The 18,147-nt window shown below is 47.8% G+C and overlaps 1 protein-coding gene and 1 long non-coding RNA gene across 4 annotated transcripts in view; one reads left to right on the plus strand and one right to left on the minus strand.

The window, feature by feature from the left end:
* Positions 1 to 8,275, minus strand: part of LOC135319568 (uncharacterized) — a 28,864-nt gene extending 20,589 nt beyond the window's left edge. The window contains exons 1-4 of the long non-coding RNA XR_010378296.1: positions 8,126 to 8,275; positions 4,438 to 4,676; positions 2,678 to 2,806; positions 2,372 to 2,475 (exon numbers count right to left, since the gene is read on the minus strand). This is a non-coding gene — a long non-coding RNA (uncharacterized LOC135319568). The remainder of the gene's footprint in view (positions 1 to 2,371; positions 2,476 to 2,677; positions 2,807 to 4,437; positions 4,677 to 8,125) is intronic.
* Positions 1 to 18,147, plus strand: part of TM6SF1 (transmembrane 6 superfamily member 1) — a 26,814-nt gene continuing 8,667 nt past the window's right edge. The window contains exons 1-7 of one of the 3 annotated variants that reach the window (XM_031440662.2): positions 1 to 200; positions 5,017 to 5,120; positions 8,336 to 8,433; positions 11,735 to 11,838; positions 13,647 to 13,729; positions 14,371 to 14,492; positions 16,261 to 16,365. In XM_031440662.2, the coding sequence (XP_031296522.1) occupies positions 109 to 200; positions 5,017 to 5,120; positions 8,336 to 8,433; positions 11,735 to 11,838; positions 13,647 to 13,729; positions 14,371 to 14,492; positions 16,261 to 16,365 (708 nt within the window). In that variant the 5' untranslated portion in view covers positions 1 to 108. Of the gene's footprint in view, positions 201 to 293; positions 425 to 5,016; positions 5,121 to 8,335; positions 8,434 to 11,734; positions 11,839 to 13,646; positions 13,730 to 14,370; positions 14,493 to 16,260; positions 16,366 to 18,147 lie in introns of those variants that run through there. The other 2 variants (XM_031440660.2, XM_031440665.2) reach the window with 2 other exon arrangements.

An 18,147-nucleotide genomic window follows, 5' to 3' on the forward strand; every position in this document is an offset into this window, starting at 1 on the left:
CGGCGCGGGGCGCCTCGAAGGGCACGGCTGAGGGGCGCGGGCGCTGCCGGAAGCTGGGGCGGGGCGCCCGCGCGGGATGCGTGAAGGGCAAGCGGCGCGGCGGCGGCGATGAGTGCCTCGGCGGCCACCGGGGTCTTCGTGCTGTCCCTCTCTGCCATCCCGGTCACCTACGTCTTCAACCACCTGGCGGCCCAGCACGAGTGAGTGGGCGCTCGCGGCGGGGGTCGGCGCGGCAGGAGCCCCAGCAACTTTTCTGATGGGGCTGAGCCGAGAACTGCGGGGCAGAGGTTCGCCCGCCGGCAGGAGGAGGGGAGGCGCTCGGAGTCGCGCGGGCCAGGGTCCTGGCTCAGACTGCCATCCTTGACATTTGGCGCAATTCTGGGGCCAAGTGCCAGGCACCCTCTCCACCCCAGCACCTTGCCAGGTATCTGGGGTTACAGAGGTCAATACAGCAATGCCCCTGCCCTTGAAGGGTCCAGGGGCAGGGGTGGGGGCGGTGCACACACCGACAACTAGGAGCCCGGCCTCATTATCTGGGGCCGAGCCTTGTTCGTTTCACATTTCGCAGGAACGTTTCCATGTATGGACACACACATACTTGTCATTTCTTATTAATTTTAGAAACTGTTGTGAATGACTAGCAGAAATAGCCCAGAACCAACAGGCAAAGACCTGAGTTCTAGGCCTGGCTTTGGCACTAACCGTAGGGACTGGCCTCAGTTTTCTGGCCTGTCAAATGGCCTCTATTTGCGTCCTATTGTCAGGATCCAAAAAGACCATGAAGGGCGCAGTGTAGCGTAGGATGGGGAGCAGGGCAGAGAAGCAGGGGCAGTTCCATGCTAAGGAAATGGGTGGGGCTGAAGGAGGACGCATATGGATTTGGTTCAAAGCTCTGCCTCTCCTCTGTGAGGGATCCCTGGCCAAGCAACGGCAGGCCTGCTCGGGCAGTGGGAAGGGTGCCAGGACTCCGTGCCTGCTGGTGTTCCCTGCTGTCTGCAGGGAGGAGGAAGTAACCTGTTATGTTTCCCACAGCAGTTGGTGCTAAGGAAATTGCATCAGTTTGTACGCCGCAAACCCTCTCCAGACCCTCAGGCAGCAGAGAAGTGTCTGCCCACAGGGTGGTGACTTCCTTCTCTCTCGCTGCTGGGGCCACCACTTGCTAACAGCCTTATCCAGACAGCACCCATCCATACTGAGTGCTCCCTAGGCACAGGCAGTGACTGCCCTTTGTCTGACCCAGTCTCAGGGCAAAACTTCTGGAAGAAGCACCTCTGGGCAGCAGATGTCATGTGTCTGTGAATGTAGTGCACGGAGGACCCTGTCCTCTTGGCATTATGGGCAGTTCGACAAATATTTATTGAGTACACACTCTCTGCATGGCACTGTTTCAAGTGTTGGGGAAATAGCTATGAATAAGCCAGAAGAGACTGGGGAGGTGTATGTTGAGATAGACATTAAAAATAAAATGGGGCAACGTGAGTGACCAGGAAGGGGTACTGGTGGTCAAGGAAGGCTTCTTGGAGGAAGTGACATGAGCTGTAGGAGGTAGCCACAGGAAGATCTGAGGACAGAGCTTTCCAGGTTGGGGAACAGGGAGCAGTCCAGGGAGAGAGATGTGGCTGGGTGCAGGGATATTTGGGAGGGAGGGCAGCAAAGCTTACTGAAGGATTGCATGGCATGAAGAGGATTTGAGGATGACTCTGGGATTTTGGCCTCAGCCACTGGAAGGATGGTGATGGCATTTACTGAGTACACACGCAATTATGTATTGCTGTGTATTACTGAGCACATTGCTAAGCCCTACAGAGTTTTGAAAAATTAGTTCCAACCATTCTTCCTGTCCTGTAGGTTAAAATCCCAGTAACCTTTGACTCCTCCTTCTTTCTCCACTCCTTCCCTCCCATCCTCCCACTGTCCCCTTTCCTGTAAGTCCAGGGCTGGGCTAGCATCTGTTTCCTCTTTCCTGTTCTCACTGGCACTGGCCCTCTCTGACCCAGACCAAAGTCTCCGTGGGAGTTCCCTTGTCCCAGTGTCCTGCACATTTCTGCCTCCGCCCCCAAGCCCAGCCCACCATGCTGGTGCTTTAGGCGTATTGCACTGTTCTGTGCCCCTTGGACACTCCTCAACTTCCCTGCTTCCTTGCCGTTGTTCACACTGTTCCCTCTGACTAGGATACACCTTCCTCCCTGTCTCTGACTGTTGATGCCACGCCTGAACTTTCTGGCCCAGGGTAAAATGCCACCTTTTTCTTTTCCAGACCCTCCCTCCAAACAGATGTGATCTCTCCCCCCTCTGAGCCCCCTTGGGTTGTGCTTTTCCCACAAGAGTTACTTTCCTGTGGTCAGGACCTACTTCCTAGGCCATAGCTCACCTTGGTATTGTCCTGCCCAGCACAGGGCCTTGTAGATAGTAGGCATCCAATTAAGTTTGACTTAGTTGAAGCTTTTTTCCCACCACCAGACCTTTTACAAAAGCCTGAAACACAGAAAAAGCAAATTAAGTTGAGGAATCAGGAAAGGGTTGGGATCTCTGTTACAGACACACACACTGCTCATATACCCGACCCCTGCCAGTAGCTGTCTGTACATGGAAGGGCATTAGTTATTCCGCCTCCCTCAACACACACATGTTCCAAGACTAACAACTTTTCCACTCTTGAGTTAGTTGCAACACTTACCCCTCCTCGTCACCCCGGAGTCCCTGCTGGATCCATTTCTTCCTGTTCCGAGCAATTCCTGCAGTTGGATGTCACCGAAGGACACAGATGATCTGCTGCCCCAGTTTCTCTTCATTCTTTGCTCCTCCCCTAGAGGTGGAGAGTGTGAGAAGACACTGTGAACCAATTTACACTGCTTTCTCATAGCCCAGAAGAGTGCCAGCTGTGTAATGGTCCTGCTCCTTGGTAGGAGCAGGCATAGGGGTTGCCTCCTGGCCCCTACCTGCCTCAAGCTGTGATTAAAATGCCTGTCAGCTTACATGGCACACCTAACCTTTTCCCTCTTCACAGGATGCTTCAGCCCAGCATCGCGTTCCTGACTCACATCAGCTTTCTCTTCCATCGTCTCCTCCCTTGGCTCATCTCTGTAGGAGGAGGCTAGAGCATCCACTGGTGTGCACCACTAGAAACCTATTTCAGTCCAGTCTACCTGGACACTGGTCATCCTCATTCTTATCACAGAACTATGCCATCCACCCATCCATCTGTCCATCCATCCATCCATCATTTGTCATCCTTTCATCTATCCATTAATCTACCATCCATGATCTACCATCCATCTGTCCATTCATCCATCATTTATCATCCATTCATCCACCATCTATCCATTCATCCATCATTCATCATCCACCCATCCATTTCTCCTCCCTTTCTTCATCTCCCTTTCCTTTCCTCCCTCATTCTTCCATCAATTCTTGTACACCTTAGTCCCCAGGCAGACTTTCTGTGTCATACTCACCCAGGTATCATGAAAAATTTGCAGAGTCCCATGCCCCACCCTTGAAGTATTCTGCTTCTGTAGGTCTAGGGTGGCACTTGGCAATCTAGCTGCTGCTGGTGCCTAGAGCCCCGCCCTGACTCTGAGTGGGGGCTGGGGCCAGGTGCTGGGGAGAGGGCCTGTGGCCAGTCCCCTTGGGGCCCCACTACCTGCAGGTTGGATGGATCACTTCCTGACTGACCTGATCTGACGTTGCGGGCAGATTTCTGACCGAGGCCTAGCGGCTACTCCAGCTGTAAGTGTGTGGAGTGAACTTCAGCATGAGTCTGTCCCTCAGCTATGGGTAGGTGTTGGCGGGCTGAGAAATCTGTGACCGAGAAGGGTACTTTCCAGAAGTCCCAGGGGCACATGGCAAAGGTTATCCAAAAGTCCTCATGTGTGGCTGTGGTGGTATGGAGGGGTCTCGGCTGAGGAGGTGGGCTTGTGGCAGCTGTCAAGGCCTGTTGACAGTGTAGCATGGCCTATTGTAGCAGGCCAAGGGAGTGGGCCAGGTGGTGCTTTGTCTGGAACTGGATGCCCTGCTGATGTGGAGGACTGAGAGAGAGAATCTCTCTGTAGGACTGGAGGTGACGCCCCCCAACACCAGGTGCAAGAGCTGAGTCCATTGAGACGGGTTCCTCTATGTAGACAGGGCCCCCTCTTTTTCATCCATAGTGACTGACACATAGGGGGCTGTGATACATTTTTCCTCAATATTTTTTAAAATTAAGAAACAGGTGATGAAGTGACGTGAATTTCCTAAGGTCACTCAGTTGTGTAGTGGCAGAGTAGGTACCAGAATCCAGTCTCTTGACTGCTGACTCCACCAAGCCTTGGGCCCTAGTGCTGTCCCACTGAGGATGGACTTGGGTCCCACTGAGGAGGGACTTGGGTCCCCTGGTCTCCTTGGTGCCATGCCCCTTCCCAGGAGACAGTCCAGGGACTGTGTTCAATCTAGCCTCACCTTGGCTTCCTGGGTGTGGGGCTGGATGCTGGCCTGGCTTCCCGGGTGTGGGGGGCTGGCTGCATTCTGGCCTCAGGTCTGGCCTGGCTCAGGCTCTTCCCTCCTTGGATTGGCCTCATCTTCTGGCCCCTTTGATTATACACCGGCCTTTGGTCTTTCTTCCTTGTCCTCCTGGAAGGTGTGTGTAATTGTGACTCCTGTGTGTTCCCTGGAGCTCTGTCTGAGGGTTTCCAGCTGCCCTGAGGGTGGACGCAGATTCAGTGGTTAGGCCTTTGGCCACAGTGAACAGGCCTTGGAGGAGCGGATGGACAGATGTGGGGGGACAGCGGCAGAGGGTGCTCAGACACCTCGTTCTCAAAGGTGAGCAGGATGAAGCGAGGACCTGGTAGCTCTGGTCCCTGAAAGTCACAGGGGTGGCCCAGAGGGGCCCAAGTGCTGCAGACAAACGTCATTAACTCCACAGCTTGAGGCATAAGGCAGAGGCAGAGCTGGGAGAGAGTGTGTTCAGTAGCCAGGAAATTCCATGCACCAATGTGTTTATTTTGATAAGTGACCACCTCCCTGTTCTGGTCGTTGCAGTTCCTGGACAGTTGTAGGGGCTGCTGCCCTCATCCTGCTCCTGGTAGCCCTGCTGGCTCGTGCCCTCGTCAAAAGAAAGCCACCCCGGGACCCTCTATTCTATGGTACGTCTCTGTGGGAGGGAAGCCGCACGACACTGGGCCTCCACCTCTTTTCCTCTGTGGTGGTGAATACTCTGAGCACACTGGTAAAGTGGCGGGAAGGGTAGGACTATTTCCGTTTGCCTCCAAGCCCACGTCTCTCCCAGGCGGTGGCCCCCACCCTCTCCCAGCCGGGATCCTGGTGGAAGGAAGGTCACTGCCAGGGCCAGGCAGGATGCCCCTCCGTTCCTGGCCCCCACACCCAGCCATGCTCAGACCTCTGACCTCGACTCTTGTGTGAGCCCCTTCCTGGCTTCAATCTGCTGCTTGCAGCCCCCTCCACGTAGTGTGGAACTTAGCTGGACAGTGCCTCAGCCTGCACATTTGTATAATGAGGAAAATAACAGTACTTAACCATGGAGGGTTGGTACAAACATTAAATAAGGTACTATTTGTAAAATACTTAGGACCTTGACTGGCAAATACACTTGTACCTTAAATAAATAAAAACACCACTGATGGAGCACCTAGGATGTGCCTGATATGACTCTGAGCATGTTAGCAGTATCATCTTATTTAATTCTCACAACAAACATCTTCCCTGTATAGATGAAGAATCTGGCTCAGAGGCACTAAGAAACGTGGTCAAGATCACACAGTAGCAAGACGGCAGTGACCCCGAACCCAAGCTCTTGCTTGTACCATACTGCTTCAGGCAGAGCAGATTTTCCCCTTCGAGATTTTCCCCTGCCAGGAACTTAGCTGGATGTTTTATTCCTCTAGTTTCTGCAAACAGCGCCACCCCCCCATATTCAGTGTCCTACAGGAACAAACATTTATTTTTCTTTCTTTCCCCAGCTTTACTAAGATATAATTGATGTGTAAGTTTAAGGTGTACAAGTGATGATTTGATATATATTGTGAAATGATTACAATAAGGTTATTCACCTTAAGGTCTTTTGCCTCACAGAATTACCATTTTGTGTGTGTGTGGTGAGAACATTTTAGATGAGCTCTCTTAGCAACTTTTCAGTACACAAGTATTTGTTAACTGTAGTCACCCTGATGTACATTAGATCTCCCAAATTTCATCTTATAACCAGACGTTTGTTATACCAAATGTACCAATAATCTCCCCATTTCCCCTACTCCTCCAGCTCCTGGCAACTACCAATCTACTCTGTTTCTATGAGTTCAGCTTTTTTAGATTTCCTGTATAAGTGAGAGCATACAGTATTTGTCTATCTCTGACTTACTTAGTGTAATGCCCTTAAGGTTCATCCACGTTGCAAATGGCAGGGTTTCCTTCTTTTTCATGGCTGAGTAGTATTCCATTGTGTAACATACCACATCCTCTTTATCCAGTCATCTGTTGTTGGACACTTAGGTTGCTTCCATGAGTTGGCTATAAGCAATTTATTCTCCTTGCTCAAGGGTCTGCAGGTGGGCTGGGGCTGCTCCGCTTTAGGCTGTGGATCTGATTTAGAGCTGTTCCATGTGTCTCCTGTTCCTGGACCAGCAGCTTCCCAGAGCATGCCTTTTTCATGGCAGATACAGAGGCACAAGAGGGACTAGTGGGAAAAGAGCCATGCCACTTAAGGCCTTAACTTGGAGCTGGCCACCGTGGCTCCACACATATTCCACTGGCCAAAGCGAGTCATTTCACCGAGCCCATCGTCAGTGTCTCCGGGAATATTCTCTGCCCATGGTGGATTTTGGCAAAGGTAGAGGAGGGGAGAAGAATTGCAAGTAACTGATTTCTCCCAATTTGCATGTAAAAAAAACCTCTGAAGCTTAGAGAAATGATGTAACTTACCTAAGACTTGACAGCCGGTCGGTAGACGAGCTGGGCCTGTCTGAGTTCAAGGCCCATGTCCTTCTTCTGGCCCCACTCCAGCCCACCTTTGCAGACTGGTCTCCTCTGCTGTCTTCCCTCCTCTCCCTCCCCATTCCATGGAGGCCACGCTTAGCTCTGCTCATGTCTCTCCCAATTCTTCAGGCTTGAGGACCCTTGCTCCTGCGCCCTCAGCCCTCTGTCCTCATCTCTGTCACTGTAGCCTCAGGGCCAGGCTCCAGGCCAGACTCTGGCCCACTGGATGGCAGAGACTGTCCCTGTCATCTCTGACCCAGGGTTTGACACTCCTGTCGGCATCAGCCATCGTTGGTATAACGGTTAAATGATCGTGTGCTGAATGCTTCCTCTTCTGGGAGACACCGGATGTCTGATCACTGTCGATGAGATCTGGACCAAGGGCCTGCACAGAGGAGGCACAGGGAGGAGGTCTGCAGGGAAGGGTATGCCTGGGCCTTCTGCTTCCTCTGGGGAAGGTGTAAATGCTGCAATCCTGGCTGTAGACTCTGGGCAGGGCCAGCGTCTCTTCTCTGTGAAGTAACCTTCCCCACTCTGTTTCTTTTTTCATATCTTTATTCACCATCAGATTTTTCTACTGTCCATGCCCACCACATCATTTGACACCAATTTATTACAACTTGAAGATGCAGCTTTATTGACAAACTGCCATGCACTAAATTTGATCACTCACTGTTTAGAAAGTGTTATTCCTTAGCTGTTTGTTGCTGTAGTTTTAAGCCCATTTAGAGTCTCACAACTTTAGTGAGATTTTCTAAGATGCTATGGCTTTCCTTCTTTAATATTCAATTATACCATCTTGTATCCATTTTTTAAATTACTGGCCTTTCTTCTCAAAGCCATTGCCACTTGCACATCAGCTACTGTCTGTCTGTCTTTAGGCTCCCCAGTGTGGCACAGGGCAGGCGCAGTGGACATGCTGTGAGTCGGACTGCTTGGTAATCACTGAGATGAGTGATCTCTCCTGAGTCATTATTTTAAAACTGGTGGTCACCTCTGTGCTTCCTTGGTCACTTGTTAATGGTTTTGTTCCTGCCCCCAAGGTGGGATGCAGGTGTGGCCCTGGGGACCACTTGTAGGGAGTGGAGGACGGGTAGGGGCAGCCTGGTAGAATCCTCTGGGGGCGTTAGTGGGTGACTTCATCATTTGCACCCCTTACCAGTGTCCCCTCGGCAGTGATGGGGAGACCCTGACACAGGCAGAGATCCAGCCGTGTGCACAGGAGCTACATCCTGTCACTCCACGTTGACACGCTGACCCGTCCACAGCGTCTTCTGTGGAAAACATTAAAAGAAATCGTTACTGGTGAACGCCAAGCTCTTAGGCATCTGCACTGCAGCTATCTGAACGACTGCTTTCTTCGCCCTAGTGTACGCAGTTTTTGGATTTACCAGCGTGGTGAACCTCATCATAGGACTGGAGCAGGACGGGATCATCGACGGGTTCATGACCCACTACTTGCGAGAGGTATGGCTTAGCCATGATGAGCCTTAAACCAAAGGGCTGGCCACCCAGACAGCAGTGCTCAGAGATGGGAGCCCTTTCGTTTAGTGTAAGCAGGTATGACACGCAGTGTTTCATTCACTGCCATAGACGCAGCCCACGTACTCACACGGAAGTGAAGCAGAAAGTTAGGCTCAGACCATGGCAGGCAGTTCTCTTCCACGTTCCGTCTTACAATGAACGCCTTCCTCACACCTCAACCACCACCTTTCTCCTTTCCTTGTATTTAACATAAACGGGGAACTTTAAATGAATTTAGTATTTGTGTGTCTGTTGTCATAAATACATTACTCTCTAAGAAAGCCCAAGTCAGTCTTAAATGTTTAAAGTGCCAAACACTGAGGCAGTTAATAAAGCCGTTTGATTGTGATGATGGACCCACACCCCTGCCCCCGTCACAGCATTATAGATCTACTTGGAACCTGACAGAGTTAGTCCTTCTTCCTTCTTTTATGATGCGATAAATCCAGCCCCAGAGAAGTTAAGTAACTTACTCAAGGTCACACAGGAAATAAGGAGCAGAGCTGAAAGTGTAGCCTTCATCTGTGTTGCAGATAACGGGGGAGTTACTGTGCAAGCTAACGGAGTGTGCATTTTGTCCCGCGTGTGAGGGAGGATTTTAAGTCGGGGAACGATGCAGTCAGCGCTGGGAAGGACGGGCTTGAAGGGAGAGGTCAGTGCCATGAGCTGGGACACCAGTGAGGAGGCTTTTGCAGGGCCAGCAAAGGCATGAAGATGGCCTGGAAGGAGGCCCAGCATGGGATGTAGACAGGAGGGACGAACTTCAGAGGATTTGAGTGGCTGGAATGGGCAGGACTCGGGGCGAGTTGGGAGCGGGGGTGAATGGGGTGTAAAGTCCAAGAGGACATCCTGATTCCTATTTTTGGCACAATGCTGGTGTTATCAAGTCAGAGAGGGACAACAGGAGAAATTCAGTTTCACAGACATTTGGCAAAGCAGACTGTGGGGTCACAAGTCCTGCTTTCTGCCTCCAGGAGCTCACTGTCTCATGTGGCAGGGAGATGGCACTGTTCGAGGTGCAGGGACGGAGACTCACACCAGGCAGAGTACACTGAGGAAGAAATGACTCTGGGAGCACTCAGAGGAGGCCTCAGTGAGATGGTGACACTGCCTTAGCCTTTTTTAAAAATGGCAGTATCAGTGAATGATAAACGTTTTCCAGATAGACTAGGCGGTGGAGGGCATTCCAAGGAGAGGGGACAGCACAGGCTTAGAGATGAGAAACAGCATGTGTCTCCCCACTGCCAGCCTGGGGTGTGGGTTTGCAGGGATGATGCTGAGTTCATCTGGGGACACGTGGAGTTTCAGGTGGGACTGAAAGGGACATCCTGGCAGGTGTCCTAGCTGGCAGGGCTTTCCAGGTGTTGAGCTCAGGGGAGAGAGATGTGGGGACTAACCAGATATAGTTGGTACCTGATGTTCTGAGAGGAGAGGGTAGAGAGAAGAAGGCCAAGGGGGGAACTTTGGAGACCTTGGCCAGAAGGTAAGGAGGCTCTGAAGTGGACTGTGAGGGGGCAGGCAGTTAGAAGGAAAACCCGGAATGTGCAGGGCCACCAAGTCCAGAGTGGGGAGGTTTTAGGAAGCAGCTGCCGAGAAGGCCTGGAGGTTGCTGAGCTGGTGGGTGGTGAGCAGTGGGGCAGACAGGGTGTGAGGAGGGGGACTGGTGTGTAACTGTGGGAAGGTCTGTAGGACCAGGCTCTGGGGACCCGACTGTCAGAGAAGAGGTGGGGCTTGGTCTTGCAGGCTGCCACCAGCTTTGGGAGGTTTCTGAGCCGAAGAATGACATGTCAGGGCCAGGAAAGGAGTGTAGTGAGCTGAAGAGGAGGGAGATAGGAAGACCATTTCCCAATGGTCCAGTGAGGGGCACTAGGCTATGACGAAGAGGGAGGGTGGCCTGGGCTGACATTATAGAGAAAAAGTTGATAGGACTTGTCAACAGACTGCAAAAGAGAATGGAGTGAACAACAGCCCTGTGGTTTTGACCTGGGTAAGTTGAGCGGTGTCACCATGAAAATGGAGAGGCCAGGAGGGGCTTGGTTGAGGGGAGAAGCAGATGCGTTAAAGGAGGTGAGGGGCATCTAGTTGAAGATGAACCTCAAGCCATCAGGAGCGGCCAGCACTGGCTTCAAAAGCCAAGTGTGTAGGCATGAATGATTAAAGCCATGAACTTGGATGATCTTATCCAATCAAAGTATGTCTGAGAGAAAAGATGTGGGCCAGGCATTGGTACTGAAGTACGACCCCTGTGTTGTTTCCCTCTCCTCTGTGATTTGCACTTGATTTAATTTATGAGGCAAGATGACAGAGCAGTCCTTGCCCCAGGGGAGCACGAAGCTTCAGAGAATCCCCTGCTTGGCTGGTTGATTGACAGGCTGGTTGATCTGTTCCTTGTTGTAGAAAGGACTTAAGGCATCTTAGGAAGACATCTGAAACAAGGCAGGAGAGCACAAATGTGGGAGAAAGAGGACAGGAAAGTGAGGTGGAGCCAGACTGACACTAAAAACCCAGGCAAATTTGATAGTGATTTTCTAGTAGCCACCTGGAAAACAGAAATGTAGTTCATCATATAATCTGTGTTTATAAAATTAAAAATTGCTCAGAAGTGTAGCTCTTCTTGGTAGTACAGTTTCTGCTCAGTATTATCTGTGTGACCTTAGACAGGTCAGGTAACTTCTTAGAACCTCTGTTTCCTCATCTGTGAAATGGAGTCAGTTGTGACCCTCCCATAGTGTTGCTGGAAGGCTGAATGAGGGGTTGTGCCGGGGCAGGGGAAGAGGTGCGGCTGGGAGGGGGAAGTAGGACCTTTCTTACACTCATCCCAGTGAGCCACGGGGTCAGCATGAATTTTGAAGGTTGGCCAGTGGCTCTGATCAGCAGGGTCTGCCTGACCACCCACTCTGGCCAGAGCCAGACACCTTTAGTCACAGATCTGCCTTGGCCTCGGTGAGACAGCCAGGATTGCCTGTAATGCCGTCTGTTTTGCATTGCTGTACACACCTGTGTTGAACTAGCCCAGGCCAGGCATTCTCTAATCCCACCCCGAGGCAGATCCTAGTTTTGGCAGCTCCAGTATTTTCATTGTTCCTACCAATTTTGTCATTGTAAAGGATTAAGAATAGTTTTATTTTAGCAGACGAACATGTGAGTTCTGCTGTTTTATTTCACTTGCAATACAGGTCTGGTATTCTGTGTTGAAATGTTTGAGTCATATTTAAAGTGGACTTCTTTTTAATGCTTTCCTTAGGGTGAACCATATCTGAACACTGCATATGGGCACATGATCTGCTACTGGGATGGCTCTGCTCATTATCTGATGTATCTGGTGATGGTGGCAGCCATAGCATGGGAGTAAGTCATTTTGCCTGGTGGGTGTCCCTTTGTCCCTTCGGCAATCGAGAGGCAGGTGTGTAAGGAAAATAGATGTATAGAGGCAAATACGCAGACAGGTACACATGGACAAGAGAATAAGCTGTATGGAGACAAGCTGGACATGGCTCTGTCTTCCATGCATCACTGCCTTTGACATGTCCCTTTGAATTTCTCCTCTGCTATGATGGACAACTCAGGCAGACCCCTTAACTTTCTGATTATGTTCTCTTATAAAAGCAGCCTGTCTCATTTTTAGAAATTAAAGCCCAGCACATTATCATTCAAAACTTCAATCTCCTTTCAGTTTAAAGCTCTCTCTCTTTCTCCCCAGTTCGGGCATAGCCCTGAGGCTGAGTGGCATGCACTGAGGATGGGGTACATCAGCTATCCTTTTACTCAGCTCATGCTGCAGCTGGCTCCCCTGGGAACACTTGTGTATGGATGTGGGGTTAAAGGAAGGGCAGAGTCTTACAAGACAATTGCTTTTCCTAGGTACTGGTAGCCTCTGTTATGATATGCTGGCCCTGTCTTGTGGGTCACATGTGTGGGTCTCTGGAGACCACTACCACAGGAACCTCTGCATTGCAGTGATCCCTGAAGTGAGCAGTGCTCTCAGGCTGAGATCGTGTGACTCCCCTGCCCATGGTGGTACACCCACAGCTTCTTTCTGCTGGGACCCCTGTGACCCAGAAGGCATACCCTTTGGGGTGGGACGCTTTAAAGACGGCTCAAGCTCAGCTACCTTCCCAGGCCTCCCCTTGGCTCCACGTTAGAGAAAGTCATGCATTCCTGCCCTGCACAAGGTTGAAATTCAGCTATCCTGTGCCCCTCCCCTGCCCCCAGTCACACACTCGAGGACAGTTCCAGCTAATTTCTGGGCTTCTCTATGACACCAGCCCATCTCTTAGTGAATGTTCCCAAGCTTCAGGGGACACATAAGGCATTCCCGAGAATGCTTGGGCTTGGCTTGCTGCCAGGAGTGGGCCAGCATTTCTCTGGTTCAGTTAGCATCCAGCTGGGAGGAAGATTCTGGTCTGTCCTCCTGCTGACAATCCCGGGTTGCTATGAATGAGCCTCTTGGGACCTGCTGCATTTGGCTTGGGGGGTAGGGCAGGGTAGGAAGTGCACAGTATTCTCTACTTCTGTTTCTCTTCTGAGAATCTCTTTTTGAGTTTCTCATAGCCCTTTAGGGAGGTGGGGTGTCAGGGTTGGAAGAACTTGTCAACATTACCTATTAAGACTAGCGGGGTGTGTCTAGCAGCTCTTCCAGAAGGTGAGGTATAGGTCCCTTATTATATTTATCTTTGAGGCTTTGGCTAAAATTCTGTGGCCCCAGGGAAAGCCCACTTAACATCCTACTACTCATACTTACAATGATTTAAAATATGGATCCAATTTCCTTTCTTCTTTGAACCTTCTTTTTTCTTTCATGCTGAGTTTCATACATGATAGTGAAATGCAGGACTCCTTTGACAGCGATGCCCATGTTGTGGTTTAACAGATCAGCGTAGCAAGTGTAATTTCCTATTCAAAAGGACACAAAGAGGGTTCTATAGCATATCACGTATGGAGACGAAGCTTGAACACCAGGGTTCCTTGTATTTGACTCATTACTTTCAATTCAGTATGTTTTCATTTACTAGTTGGATTTACACGTATTTTACTAGTTAGAACAAAGATAATATTGTGAAGCATTTTACACTAATAGTATTCTTTTTAAATTTAATTTTTTTTACTAATAGTATTCTATGACAAGTGCACTAAGTCAGGATTTTTTTTTGTTACAGGGAAAGTTATAGAACCATTGGCCTATATTGGGTCGGATCTATTATTATGAGCATTGTTGTTTTTGTGCCGGGAAACATTGTAGGTAAGAAACTTTATCTTAAAATTCACTATCCTTTTCTGAAACAATGCGAATTGTCTTTAAATAGGGAAGCTATTTTGGTTGTGTTAGAACCAAGAAATTCCAAGTTTACCAAAAAGCTGTTGTGCAGAATTACTCCTTTTCCCCTCCTTAATTTCACCTTTTAAGAAATGCTCGTGAGCAATTTTCAGAAGTGTACATTGAACAATTAGACTATCTAATATCAGTGATTCCTCACTTTTAGAAGGATCTAGTGGGGGTAAGTATTGTAGGTTTGTGGCTACATTCAGTGTGCAAATATTTCTTACAACTCTGTATGTGTATAACTCTTGACGCACTATGGGAACTTAATAAATGTACTTGAAAATTAAAATTCTAGAAAGTTAATGTGAAAGAGGTTATTTATGCATGCAAGAAATCAGGGTATTTTATTAAGTCTACTTTTAAAGTACTGCAGATAGGGCATACCTGTTAATAAATGCCTAATAATTTTAAACCGACCTATGTTTTTGGTCTTATTAAAAATAGTCTGACCCATATCAAAATTTTAGATGACTTGAAATGGGGAGGTATCCTAAATGTTACTTGTGTTTGGATATATTTTTGATAACTGTTTGACTTTCTCTTTCTCTCTTTTAAAATAGGGAAGTATGGAACACGCATTTGCCCTGCTTTTTTCTTGAGCATACCATATACCTGTCTTCCTGTGTGGGCTGGTTTCAGAATCTATAATCAGCCATCAGAAAATTATAATTATCCCTCAAAGGTGATTTTATTAAGTTAAATGTAAACTGTTCTCAAACTCAGAGGGCTCACTCACACCCACTGGCTACTGAATTGAACCATGCCTCCAGGGATTGGAGCATCTGGGGCATTCAGTCAGTGTGACTGTGTTGGTTCTGCAGCGTTGGTTCACACCTTAGTTATGGTGGCCACAGTGGTCTGTTTCTGTGTGAACAGATCTGCTTGGATTGGCCAGGCCATACTTTTTGGAACTTCTTGTGTCAGAGGTTACACTGGCTCTTCCCATCAGATTCCACATTAGTGTGTGGAATGAAGCTTGTGTGGGGCTATGAATGGCTTGGAGTTTGGAACACTTGGGCACCTCTTTCAGAAATATCAATGTATCACTGCACCAAAGGGAGGCTGGAGAGATACTGCTGTTCCAGGTAGCGCACACAGCCACAGGGTCTGATTACCAAGAGATCCAGGCACAGGGAGACTGGCTACAGGACATCTTCTGAGATACCTCCCTTCCACTCACAGCCAAGGTGGTCAAGGTGAAACAGTACTGGCTGGGCAGGTACTCTGTTAAGTCGTCGTTTCTAAGCTAGTGACATCTTTCTAAGTTTCTCTTCCTTTCATAGTTATTAGATCCTTAAGCAAGATCCTTTAAGCAAAACTGACATATGAAAATGAGTTACTAGAGATAATCAGAACACAATTATTTGTTTTATAAAAAGACTTACAATAGAATTCATTAAAATACATTTTAATTTACAAACACTTCATCTGTAAACATTTAGACATGTGCTATGTAAACTCGGGTTGGCACACTGACATCTGGTACTCCCTTACATCCTTTTGAGGAATGAGGTGGTTGTTAAAAAATAAGCAAACAGTCACCATAGCCTTGGTCCTGACTCTACTGATTTTGATGGCTCCATGTCAGTGTGTCAATACTGTTCATGTTGTAAGACACATAGAGCTGTTCATCATTATTATTTTTTTAATGTTAAAACACAGTGATGGCCAGGGAGAAATAGGCATTGTCATACAGTGCGGATAGGAACATATATTCAGAATTGCTCTGCAAAGCCATTTGGCAATGTTATCAACCTTAACAAATTTAACTCTTTACCTAATAATTCCACTTCTAGGGCCCTGTCCTAAGAAAATCATCAGAGATGCTGTCAAAGACTTATGTATAAAGTTGCTCATCATCACATCAAGTATAACAGTGAGGAAGCCTAAATGTCCAGCAATGGAAGATACAGCAATTCCATATGATACTAAGTTTTAGGAGAATTTTTAATAATAACACGGGAAAGTACTTATAACAGTAGATACTGGGTGCCAGAAGAACAAATGCAAAATTGTTCATACATTAAGTCCTAATTTTGTGAAAAATAAATGTTGATTATACATCATATATACATACATAATAACATATATATTTAAATATATAACTGTATATGACTGGAAAATGAAATAACTATTAATAGTGTTATGATGGGTTAATGGCTTTAAAATGAGTATATTTTACATTTATAATCATAAGAATGCTATTCCCCCAAAAATATGGCCTTTGAGCCAGAAGGGCCTTCAAGATCACCTGCCCCAATCTCCTCACCTCACAGATGAGGAAACTGAGACTTAAGGGGAGAAGTGATTTTCCTAAAGTTACATGGCTAGTGGTTTTGAATCTTCAAAACTTCCTTACCATCCATCACCGTGGTACTTATGTTTCAGTGCATCCCAGATTCTTCTTTGATACCTTGGGCCTGCTCATTAGTTACCAACTCTTATTTTAGGTCATTCAAGAAGTCCAAGCGAAGGACCTGCTGAGAAGACCCTTTGATTTAATGTTGGTTGTGTGTCTCCTTCTGGCAACTGGATTTTGCCTGTTTAGAGGCTTGGTAAGATTAAGAGATCAAAATAACATAAAAAATAATATATATATTTTAATCAGACTTCCAAGTACACTAACAAAATACACCTCCCATTAGAACCTAGAGGCCTGGACCTGCTTCCTGACACTCTTTTACCCTCACCTCAAACCTCTCCTCCCAAAGGGGTGGTCCCTTCTGGGCCGCTTCATACCACCCTCTTCAGGTCCTTAGATCAAGCTCTACCCAGAATTATCTTTATTTTAAGGCACCTAAAAAATCAGCTATTAGAGTCTCATTTTTTTTTTTTGGTTCCTTTGATGTTTCTGATTGAAATTTAAATAAATCTTTGGTAAGAGTGATAGCTTAAGACTCCAGTCAAACTGTGGAATAGAGCATCCATGTGTTCTCAGGAGTAGGAAGATGGGATTGAGGAAAGGCTACCAGAGTAAGGTGTTAAGACTCCTGGCCAACTACTAGCTGTGTGGCCTTGCAAAAATCACCTAACCTCTTTGATCCTCAGTTTCTTCCTCTGTACAATAATAGTGCCTACCTTACAGTATTGTTTGAAGATTAAGTAAGATAAGGCACATCAAACACTTGCAGAGGGCCTTACACATAGTAAGTGCTCAATAAATGATTGCTCTTATGATCTTTATTGTTTCATGCCTCATTCTCAGTAGCACTAAATTTGAGCAGCTAGAATTACGTGGTTAATTATATTTGGCTTCAATGACAATTACTAACTGTTCTAAGGCTGCTGGCGTTGCACAGTAGTTGGAGGGCAGAGTGGAAAGTGTAAGTTGATGTAGCTGATTCATTATTTTGGGGTCCTTCAGCTATAAGGGACCTGTGTGGCAGGCCGAGGCAGGGCGAGAAGCTGTCTGAAGAGCTGTCTCTGTGGATTGTCAGTAACCTCCTGGAGCAGAGTCAGCCAATAGGCATGGCACAGAGAAGGGAGGTAAAGGAGAAAGCAGGGCCATAGGCTTTGCTCAGACCACAGAGCACTGAAACTGTTTTTCGGTTAGTATGCTGTAATGCCCTAAGTTAAAAGAACAAAACCCAGCAACAATGAATATGAGCCCCAACTGTATTCCTGCATAGCCATCTCCACTGCCCTGTGCACGTGAGAAAAATGCATGCATGAGTGAGCATGCACACTTGGTAGGTGGGACTTTTAGGTTGGGGCCCATTTTTTTTACCATCTCTGCCCCTGACATGGATACATATATGCTATTTAGGTGGGACAACATTTAAGGACATGAGGAATGGTGTCTGAGGGAGGTGACTCAGAGGGGACCCACTGATGTGCCAAGGAGACACTCTGTTCTGTGGCCTAGAGTCTATGCTGCCGTGACTAAACCTGCTCTGCTCTTTCAAAGTGGACACAGGAAGTGGCTTCAGACAAGAGGACCCAACCCCACTTTCAGATCGTTAGCCTTTACTACCCCAAAGGCCACATACTCTGTGAGGCCCTGGAGAGAAGAGGGTGCTATTTTTGAGTCTTGCAAAGCATAGTAAGATGAATTTGGTATAGAAACGTACTTTTCTTCCTGCAGGCAATAGTTGGCTAGTTATTCCCAGGAAAAGTGAAACTGGTATCTAAAGCAAGCTGTGCTCTGGTTAGCCAGACCTAGACGCTGAAACCGAGTGCTCGGAAGGTACCCAAGAATAGAGCGTTGGTTTGCATTTCCTGCTCCACTCTTAACCTCTGCTTAATCTCTTTAGAGTAAATCTGTAGAATATTTATTTTCTTTCTCTTTTACTGATGAGCTTCTAAAATAGTTTTTGGTAAATAGCAAAGCAGCTTGT

The sequence above is a fragment of the Camelus dromedarius genome, chromosome 29 (genome assembly GCF_036321535.1).
Source record: "Camelus dromedarius isolate mCamDro1 chromosome 29, mCamDro1.pat, whole genome shotgun sequence".
Lineage (NCBI taxonomy): Eukaryota > Metazoa > Chordata > Mammalia > Artiodactyla > Camelidae > Camelus > Camelus dromedarius.